The 10,675-nt window shown below is 42.0% G+C and overlaps 2 protein-coding genes across 2 annotated transcripts; both read right to left on the bottom strand.

The window, feature by feature from the left end:
* Positions 1–1,156: 1,156 nt before the first annotated feature.
* Positions 1,157–1,741, bottom strand: LOC137955236 (uncharacterized). The gene has a single exon (XM_068802098.1). It carries the CDS (start codon positions 1,739–1,741, stop codon positions 1,157–1,159), a length of 585 nt encoding a protein of 194 aa, XP_068658199.1.
* Positions 1,742–3,880: 2,139 nt separating this feature from the next.
* On the bottom strand, positions 3,881–7,664 carry LOC137955234 (ABC transporter G family member 25-like). The gene is made up of 4 exons (XM_068802097.1): positions 7,599–7,664; positions 6,380–7,202; positions 4,863–5,012; positions 3,881–4,746 (listed from the first exon to the last, which is right to left on the bottom strand). Exons 1-4 carry the CDS (start codon positions 7,662–7,664, stop codon positions 3,899–3,901), a joined length of 1,887 nt encoding a protein of 628 aa, XP_068658198.1. The 3' UTR covers positions 3,881–3,898.
* Between the last annotated feature and the right edge of the window lie 3,011 nt (positions 7,665–10,675).

Here is a 10,675-nt window from a genome sequence, read left to right as displayed (position 1 = left end):
TGCATCAGTCCCGATGTCGAAAGGATTTTCATGGGGTTAGCTCAACATCGTGAACAAGCCTCACGTGGGGATCTCGGGGAAACATATTGATGGTGAATGTCGATTCCAAAAACGACCCCCATTTAATCTGAAAGGAAACAGATTTCTGTACAGACGGTTGTTTAATTTCAGGAACGCAGGGAAGAAGGAAAAACAAAGCTACATTAAATCTCAGGTGCTGTCGTGGAGGTGGAGCAGATGTGAGAATTTTTTTTCAGAACATGGTGGCAACTCTTTCAAGTTTCAATCTACAAATCCTATGCGTCTTAAATGGCTCCTTTAATTAGACACAACGACAGCCCAGAAAAAAAAATTCTTTCAGATCATGACTCCTCCCCTTAAACTTGCCAAAATATTTCCCAATTATTGGTCTCCATCGTCCGAATACAACGTAGGTGCTTCAGTAAGTTCCTGCGCTTACTGCGAATAGCGTAAGTTCCTAATCTGGATTTCAGAGCCGTCTGATATTCTTTTCCAGTTTCTGAAACCTGCGCGATGTTTGCCTTGAATTGAACTGTGTTCATAGAGAGGTTCTAGTTGTATAGTTTTTGACTGCTCAGTATTGACAATTGATCTCCCCAAGTGTCTGATAATATTCCTGACTGGAAGAGTGAGGAGCGCAGACTGGACTGTCGGACTCCTCTTTGTCAGCTTCTCTTACATTCAGACTAAATCTGAATTTTCTAAACATTATGCACCAAAACACGTCAAAGAGAATCAATTATTTTGCTTGAATTGTACTCATCCATCAAGTCAATCACGTGAAAATTATCACTTGCAGATTCATAAACTATTCATAACAACACAAAGCATACGACAACTTCTCGTGGCAAATCGTCTCATAGACATCGAATCAAGAGAAGCAAAAAATTAAAAAAAATAATAATCACATGAACATGAAATTGCCGGATTCGAGGACGGAAGGCTGTAATACAATGCAAGAATCCGCCGGAGAGTCGTCGGCGGAGACCCATCTAGTATGAGCTAAGAGGATAGATCAGAAACATATAACAGAACTGATGGAGGAGGTTTTCAGTAACTATGCATTGACACCCATAGACTAAACTTCCAAGTTTTTATTTACTTGTATAAAATCCCAACCTGGGGAACCGACTGATCAACCGATCCTGCGACTCAGCATGTGGTAGGACGATCGGCTGGATCGGGGAATCAGGACCTTGGATTCCATGACGGAGCAGGAGCTTTTACAGGAGCCGTAGAGATCAATGAAGCCGAAGCCGAAGCGGTCACTCAACGTCCTGCTGACCTTGGAACTCTTCCAGCACTCCTCGTCAGGCTTGGAGCACTCCAGCAGTGCCGCAACAAACGGGTCTGTCCCAAATTTAGCATCGTGAGTCTTCTTCCTCCAGATGGAGATGAATCTCTGGGAAGAAGCTCCGGCGGGCGGTAAAGGGAGCAGATCTCGAGCAGGGCTTTTGTGTTTTGGCGAATGCAGCTGCTTGGGGATTCCGGGTTGCTGTTCCCATTTGAAAGGAACTCCCAAGAATTGAAGTGGGGAGATTGGACTGAGTGGTGAGTCGAGGTTTGAAGAGCAAAAGGATCCGAGTGAGGAGATAGAGGAAGAAGGAGAACCACAGAAAGACGTAGACCGACGGTTGATGTGTTTTGGCGAAACTAAAGAAGATGTCTCTGCTTCTTTTGGAGACATTGAAATACGTTGCACAGTTTCAGAGATTTCCATATGATGCAGCAGAGATGGAGATGAGAGGAAGAGAAGAGAAGAGGAGAGAGAGGGTGGAAGTGCCGAAGATGATGGTTATTGTACGTTTCCTTTTTTCTTGGATAAATAGGCTATTTCCTTTTTCTTATTCGGTAGGTGATTTAAAAGCTCTTAATGTGGATTTTTATTTTTATTTTGTAGGCCCCAGTTAATCACGGAGGTAACACAAAGCGGGTCCACCATTCACGTGGCAACTGCTTACCCAACATGAATGATTAGCCGTCGGATGAAACATGGAATTGATCGACCGAGGTAGGTATTTCAGTCCTGATTAAAGTGAGGCTTCTCACGTGCACCATTAGATTCATTCTGAGTGGGACCCATCAGGTTGAAATTTGAAGGGCGAGTAGAATCGAGGTTTGAAAACCTTAGAAAGAATTTTGGGTGTCTCGATCGATCTGACTCGTGGCCTTTATTTGGAACAAGGGTTTTTTAAATTATGATTAAATTTCTTTTTGGAAGATAGATATGATGAGTTCAAGGGGACATTGGCATAGATATTTGACCAAATTGATGTGGGTGATGATACCTTTCTTCCAATCTAAGCTTTAAGCTTGAGAGCACTCTATGTGAAGATAAGAGATTGAAAGACATTTAATGTAACAAAATTCAAGTGTCACATGAAGATAGGGTAGCTCATCATGTCACTAATTTGTGGGTCTCTCCATTCTTGTTGTTGGACTCTAGGCATATACTCATAATTTTGGGAGAGTATTTTCCAAAGTCTAATAATGAAAAGGAAGAGAAAAGAAGTTTTTCTTCTTCTTCTTCTTCTTCTGTCGAGGAAAATAAAATTTATTAATTAAGAGAAAAAATGATTTTCTCTCAATGATTCTCTACTGCAAAATAGTAGAAAATAACTTTATATCCCCTTTTCTTTTCTTTTCTACGGGGTTCCAAATAAGTCATTAATTTAATTCTTGATTATTTACCTCTTAATTCTATTTACATTTTATTAATTATAAAATTTTATCTTTTGATATAGATATAAACATTATAATTAACTACCTTTTGTTTCCGATGATGGCATAAAATGCAAGAAAATCGGCCAAAGACAATTTTTTTTCAAAAGAAATTTTCATTAAAGAAGTGGTCAAAGAAAAATGATTTTCTTAAAAACACAGGCTACATGGTCATCACCTCTCTTTCTTTTATAGAAATCCACCTTAAACTTGATTCAGTTCCATCCATGGCAAATTTTCATTGCATTGATAATGGTGAAAATTAGGCAACTTCACTTAGGGTTTTGTATATATTTGAATGATTGTATATGAAGTGTTAGGCATAAGACCATGGACTAACTTGATGTCACATCATTATAGAATATTGTGTGTAACCACTTATATTGGATAATTGAGCCTCAAACCCATGAACCTTGTTATCTCCCAATATCTCGTCCTTTCATCTTAGGAATCGGTCCGATTTTTATGTGAGATAGATGATTGTTTAGAGCAGAAAGAATTGCACAAATCGTATTTTCTACAAAATTGAAAGATTTTACCAATTTTCTATATAATTTTTTAATTAAAAAAAGTTACACATACCAAACTACTATTTTACCAAGTTTTAGGTCACGTTAATATTTACAAGCAACAAATTACTATAAATATTTAATATTTAATTAACATATTATATTAATTATAGTTTAAGTATTTTAATAAAATTGCAATATCTACCTTCTTATGTAAATATTTAATTCAAAGTTTTGATTGAAAATGGATATGGGCATATGGGGGGATATAGGGCTGTAGTAGCATTAGGTGTTTGATTTATCAAGAAATCAGGTTTGCCTCATGGGTTGGGCCTATATTGATGCCCTGGTTTTGCTTTGGTTTGCGTGTCTGCACAAGATCGAAAGAAAATCACAGAGACAGTAGCAGCACTAACGACTGTTAAAAGTCAAAAAATTATTAGATAATTCAGTAAGCAAATGCTATCATCGCAAACCCTTCTTGTTGTTGCGACGACATCACTTCATTTTCTTTCTTTTTTTTTTTTTTTCTCATACGAGGATGAAGTAAGAGATCATCATATGGTCAGGCTATTCACCCTTGCGTGCGCCCTCCCAAAGCAATCAAGAGCCATATACAGATCCACAAGTCTAATTCTATGCAGTTTCTACGCTTTGATCCTTCGAAGCGCAGCGTAAGCTAATAACCTGTAGCCAACAAACATGACCAGAAGCGCCGCCACGCTCACCACCGTCCCCACGTCTTCCTCCACCATGCCACAGCCACCGCCGTGATGGTGGCTGCAACCCATTAGTTGATTGGCCCGCTTCTCACCGTACTGAACTATGATCAGCAGCTTGTAGCAGTAGTACGTGAAGGAGGTATACTTGAGCCATTGCATCCATGCAGGCACTTTGTTGACGTAGAACCCTCCGGTGAGAAGAAACGCGAGCATCGTTACAGTCACGACGGTTGAAGCTTGTTTAGCGTCCATTATGGCGGCCCCCAGCGCGAGTCCCATGCCTTGTGCCACCAGAACGTACCCGAGAAGAGTTATCATCGTTAATAGGAAGGAAATTAGGTCTGGTTTTAATCCAGCCATCCAGTAACACACTATTCCGAAGGCTGCGGGTAATATGAGTTCCATGGGAAGATCTCCCACGAGTCTTGCTACGTAGTAGGAGGAGAGTGTGTACATCCCAGAAGCTCTTTCTTTCGTGAAGAGAGCTCGTTCTTGTGGGAATGTGAAGACAGAGTTGAAAGCGGGGAAAACGCCCCAGAAGATGGAGATAAAGAAGAGCAGTCCTAGTCGATCGCGGACGTCCCCGATGTCGGAGCGCCACCACATCGCTCCCGCTAAGATTGCCGCGGCTATAACTTGGAAGACTCGTAAGGAACTGAAAGCTTCGTGCTTGCGCTCTTTGAGACCCCGATGGAGGAGGATGACGAACTGGCTGAACCAGCCGATGCAGCTATTGTTTCTGCTTCTCCTCTTATCTTCCTGTCTCTTCATCCCTGCAAAATTTTATCAAGGCAGATTACAGATCAGTTTCCTCGCACGTAATTGGGTTTTGGAATCAACTGAGAACGATCCAACAAGCAATTACAAACCGAAACAACACGGAACCGACTCTTACCCTTCACAGGTTTCTCTCTTGCAGCAGTGTCCGCTCCGATGGCGGCCTTTATCCTCGGAGCTAATACATTGTTGTATGAAGAAATCAACGATTGCTTCACGTTAGGTTTCTCTCCCTCGCACTGGTAATCCACTTGAGCGACTCCTGCACACGTAAACCAATTTCTCCTTCGTCAATTGCATCCTAATCTGTGCATAAAACTGAAAAAGACGATCATCTTCTCGATTTGAACAAGAAATCTGTTCTATAAATTGAGCAATTTTCAAGTCCACTTTCTTCTTCCGTCTGGATTGACCGGAGTTAAGTGACTCAGTCAAAGTACGAACCGAGTCAAGTTGAAGATTACTAGGTTGAATAAAGCATAGGAATTATAAGATGGGTCCCACGGATAAGCTGGGCCCCACGTGGGTAATGAGAGTTTAGATATGGGTTTCTGACTGCCACGCAACATATTTCGTCACCTTCACTAATTGGTATCATGCGCCCACATAAATAAAAAATAATAATTTAAAAAATATATATATAAAAAAAAAAAAAGACGAAAGTTTGAACACGAGTCGGCACCAGAATTGACTCGGTGTCAAAATTCACAATTTTTTATAGAGAAAATGACACTTGTCAAATGCTCCCCCACTAACTGTCCACCCATTATTTTATTCTTACTTCCAGCACACTAGTAAATGATAAACACTCCCATTTTCTATTTATTTATAAATAAAGATTAGATCAGGCTAATCCCACTTTGATAAAAGCTTACTTAAATAAAGATTAGATCAGACTAATCCCACTTTGATAAAAGCTTACTTAATGGAGAAAAAAAGGGGGACACAAAGAAGCGTATTATTCTATTACTAGAATAAGCGAGGACATGAGTAATAAATTGAATAAGTGATCAGAGGATTAAAAAAACCACTAATAAAGAGCCACGTGGGAAGGTAACTGACGCATAATTGATTCATTTCCCACTAAAAGGAATTCTCACGAATCAAAATTCATTTTATCCACTAAGTACCGACTCTCGATAAGGAGCATTTATCTCATCTAGGGTAATACGTGGACCCACGTGCAGGCCGAGGGTCCTCATCGGTGTCTGCTCTAGGGCTGGCTTTGGCAAGTCGTAGGGTCGGGATGTCCTTGTCATGGATTCAATGGGCCCACTTTGGAATATTCTCTTTGTCCAAGGGAGTCAAGAATTGGAAACCTCCTGTTCCTAGTAGTAATCCAACGGGTCAGGTAAAATGTATGACTCGGTTGACTAGTCTGGTGTGGGACCCTCACACGGTGGCCGACCGGATCAATGTCCCTATCTCAGACCGTACACGTGTTAGATGACATCTTGGCCCCTCTGTGTAGGTGTAGAGCCATTTTGAAAATCATCCAGTGGCGTGTGCACTCAGGATTTTTCTACGACACGAATCATTACAACCGGGGAGGAAGGAATCCCGGCTCGACTCGGACGAGTCGAGAAGAGGAGTAATTGAGAAATTGGAAGAACGGATTCAGGAACTCACCATTTGCCAGATCGAGCATGAAGTCCGCGGGGTTCATGGGGAAAGATGGCGAGAACCCGACGGAAGCAAAGTAATCCATAGCTGCGCTGCCCTTTCCGAAATAGAGACAATTGCCTTCACTCAGCAAGAGAACCGAGTCGAACATCTGGTAGACTCGACTGGACGGTTGATGCATCGAGGAAATGATCGTCTTCCCTTTCCTAGCTAACCCTCCCAACGTCGAGACCAGTCGGTGAGCCGTGGTCGAGTCGAGACCCGATGTGGGTTCGTCTAGGACGAGCAGACTCGGGTTTATCAGCATCTCGTGTCCGATGCTGACGCGCTTTCTCTCCCCTCCGGACACTCCCCTGATGAAACTGTTGCCGATTATGGTGTTCTCGCACTTAGCCAATCCTAACTCGGCGATGACCGACTCCGCCACTCGTGTCTTCTCTTTTGTGCTTAGTGTCTTCGGGAGCCTCAACAGAGAGCAGAAAACGAGGGTCTCCTTCACCGTAAGATGTGGGTAGAGGATATCGTCCTGGGTGACGAAACCGGTTCTTCTGGAGACGGATTTGTTTAAGGAGTGTCCGTTGGCGAGGACGGTGCCGGTGTAGTTACCCTGCAACCTTCCGGCGAGAATGTTCAACAGTGTCGATTTTCCACTACCGGAAGGGCCAAGGATGGCGAGGATCTCGCCCGGAGAAACCATCCCGCTCACCCCATTCAGCACTGTTCGTTCCTCCACCACTCTTTTATCGTTCCGTCGATTCAGCGCCCTGCCAATGCCACTATTGGCTCCTGTTCTGGATTGATACTTCACGCGGTGACAAACGTCGACGAACTGTGAAAACAAAAATGATTGGAAATCAATCTCGTTAGCAACATTTCAGGCATTCATGTCAAAAAACAATTGATCAGCCGACAGGTTTCTCGTCCTTTGTTCATAAAATTGACATCTAACAACCATTTTTTGACCAAAAGCAAAAGACGATAATTCCAGCCGATCGAGAGTCATGAAATCATTTCATTTCATGGTCAATATTTCACGTACTAGACTCGGCGAGTGAGAAACAAACTCGAGAGATCTATATCTCATTAAGATCGGAAATAGTCTTTGATTACGATCATTAATAGTCGATGCAGAGAATGGCACACTCTTCTAAGCTCTTCGGTTAACTAACAAATTAGAAAAGAAAAGCTGAAGTAATCCGTTCTCCGTGTCTCATCATAATCCTACCTTGAGAGTAATCAGACACGAAGAGGACACCAGGGACTCCATCTTATCCCCTTCTTCAGTCCCCATGATGTCTTTCTTTAGCTCCTCTTATCCTTCAGCTTCTTCTTTTATCTCTTCACCCCCTCTAGAGAAAAGAAAAACAGTAATAGAGAAAAGACAGAAGGGAAGCAAGGAGGAAGAAGGTCGAGGCCGCAGAGCGAGAGAGAGAGAGAGAGAGGGGGGGGGGACAGGGAATTGAAATTTACGTGAGATGAAGTAGATGAAGAGATCTCCGGGGCGTCAGTTGGCCAGTCCTATTTATAGAGACGACGGCTCCAGTGCTGGTCACGATAAACTGAAAGGGCCACAGATGAACTGCGACGTGGCGGTTTGAACCGCCACGTGTAGGAAGAAGAAAGAGGCCGGAGGAAAAAGAGCCGACTGCGGGTGGCGCATTACCAAAATCGCTTTTGGGCCTCCTTTTGTAAAAGGTGGTGAAAGGAGCATTTAATTTTTCGCATGGTCCGTCATGGTCAGAGAGCATGGAAGGGAGGGAGGTAGTGGTGGGCGGGCAGCGCGGTGCTACGTCATTGATGAAATATCACGGGTAGGGCCGGGGGGAGAGGAGTCAGAGGGGACCCCTCTTTCCTCTAAAAATAGCAAATAAGAACCGCCGGAAGCCCTTGTTTGCGCTTAATGGGGTTCCGACTTCCGAGTTCGGAGGGTGAGAAAGCATAAGCTAGATTCAATGGTGCCGCCTTGGTGGATTTCACTGCCCAGAGTTCAGTAAAAAATTCTCTGATTGCGTATGTGCTTTAGAAGGGAAAGTTTTCAATTTCTTCTATTCTTGTACTCTGCAAACGTGCACGGCCTTCGTTTCAGCCTGTGCAGATCAAAGCTGATCATGAAAGTGATATAAACCAGGATAGAAACCATGGAACCAGATCAATACATATCGACAAAACAAAACGTAGCGTTTCTTTCAGAACAGAACTGGATTCCATACCAAAACTTTAACGTATTATGAATTGCATGGCCAGTGCAAGTCGGCATCCAGAAGGGTTCGGCGTTCAGTACATGTAACGCGCACGGAAGAAGAGTTGGATTAGTCTTAATCCGAATACCGCCATGAAAGAAACATGATCAGCTCTTCTTGTTCGCTGCTTTTTTGTATTCTTTCCCATCTCCCCATGGTCAATCTTTTCGTGCAGTGAAAAGAAAAACTTGCGTTCATGGTGGTAAGTAGAGCCTAATATTTGGAAGTATCCACGGCCATGGCCAAGAGATGCAGAAACCAAACATTCTTTTTTATTTTTTATTTTTTGTTTTGGTTACTTGCCAATTGCCATTATTTTAATTGATTTCTACGAATCTAACATCATTTGCTTGAACTATTTTTTTTTTTCCTGGGTTTCCAGAATCTAAACCAAACAAAGTCTTCTTGGAAACTGATAATGTTGGTGATGAGTAGATCCAAGGTTGATTGGGAGATTCTTTCACGCTAAAACCAAAAACTTCGCACCAGGTACTATCGTTAGTACGAAGAATCTTATTTAAATAAATAAATAAATAAATAAATAACAGTGATGGGTTTAGTAGAGTTTCATCAAGAACATATTGTCTGCAGAGCATACTCTGGACAACAAAAAACTGTCAGATTCATGAGCAACTTCTTTGATACCATCATGTTCCTTGATACTTAGTCAATTTTAAAAAAAAATAAAAATTTGAGAAGTTTTTTAAACAAAATCAACATTGTATAATCTCATTGCAACCCTGAAGTCACCTCATCAGGTAGACAAAGATGGGCACCATGGGGGTACAGTATCCCTGCAATGAACCACCCAAAGGAGGGAGAGAAAGCCTTCTGATTCAGAATCAGGACAATGCTGCATTTCATGTATCATGGTCCCCTCCCTTACTGTATGGATCAAAAGGGCCTCTTTATTCACTTCATTTTATCACTATATCCACCCAAAGTCAAAGGCAAGATAGACTGAAAGAAACCAGTGTTACATGTTGAACATTTATTCGCCCTTTCGACCTTTTTTGGTGGATGGAGGAGACATGATCCACAAACTAGCCAAGCTACCCACACCGCTTTATGCCAACAATTTAAGCTCTTGTCTGGTTCATCCCACCAGTTTTGGTTATATAAATCTTGCCTATGCTTCAGGTTTTTACTCACTTTCTCAGAAGGGATAAGATAGTCTGGGACAGTGCAAATATGGATCAGTTTCAAAAAATTAAAGAAGATGAGAAAGTCATAAAAGAGCACTACTTTGGAAGTGAGAGTTTTCATTCTTTTCTTCCACTTAAAGAAGCAAACTCTGAAAGAAATTTGGTTCTGGTATCTTAGGTGCTGGACAGGAGTTTTCACAGCACCAACTGTAGCTCTCAGTGGAACAGACCATGACAAGGTCTTCAAAGTGTGAAAAGAAAAATGAAAAAAAATATTGTTCTAGACATACTAGGTTCTTTGTGTTATTGAGAGAGCTTTCAAGAAAACACAAGAGCAAATTTGTGACATTTTGGGTTGAACTTAGTGTAGTTATCATCCAAAGTTTTGATGGGTTGTCTGCAAGAGGTGTCAAGCCATTCACTTTGGAAAATGACGAGTTGATCATACAGCTCACAATTTTTTTTCTCTCCCATGCATTATTGCCTCTGATGGAGTGGGAAAGTCAAGCCCATGGTCATCTCTGTTTTGCCATCTGTCCAAGTGCCACCCATGCACAGGTCCCTGTGACTTTTTGGAAAAAGGCTTTGGATACCCAGAGGAGCAGATTTCTCCCATAACAAAAAGAAACCCACACAATTAAAATAAAGTAGCTTTTGCTCAGACAGGGAAGGGCAGCAGGAATAAGGTTAAATGTTATGTGGGCATCTCATATGACTGGGGAGTGGGGAGTCCCACCAAAATCCTCTCTTTGGAAGATGTGCAATGAAATGCAATTACTACAAGTAATGATCTAATTATGCTCCACCATTGATGGATTAAATTCAGGAGATTTCAATAAGTAGGCTTAATCAATGGCCAGCAGAAAAAAGATTTGACCATCTTCTTCTGGAGCCTGTGTTGACTGGCAAATGGGTGC

This window comes from Aristolochia californica, unplaced genomic scaffold (assembly GCF_029961685.1).
Source record: "Aristolochia californica isolate CCGP_79_NKW_82.1479 unplaced genomic scaffold, dmAriCali1.0.hap1 SCAF_2, whole genome shotgun sequence".
NCBI classification, from domain to species: domain Eukaryota; kingdom Viridiplantae; phylum Streptophyta; class Magnoliopsida; order Piperales; family Aristolochiaceae; genus Aristolochia; species Aristolochia californica.
This window is presented reverse-complemented; position numbering and strand designations above follow the sequence as displayed.

Bases quoted from the DNA above. Each gene is read 5' to 3' on its own strand.
- LOC137955234 (XM_068802097.1), bottom strand. From the start codon at position 7,664: ATGGGGACTGAAGAAGGGGATAAGATGGAGTCCCTGGTGTCCTCTTCG. The intron at 7,203-7,598 runs GTAGGATTATGA...TTGTTTTCACAG, and splicing joins CGTGTCTGATTACTCTCAAG to TTCGTCGACGTTTGTCACCG. The intron at 4,747-4,862 runs GTCGGTTCCGTG...AAAATTTTGCAG, and splicing joins GAAACCTGTGAAGGGTAAGA to GGATGAAGAGACAGGAAGAT.
- LOC137955236 (XM_068802098.1), bottom strand. From the start codon at position 1,741: ATGGAAATCTCTGAAACTGTGCAACGTATTTCAATGTCTCCAAAAGAA.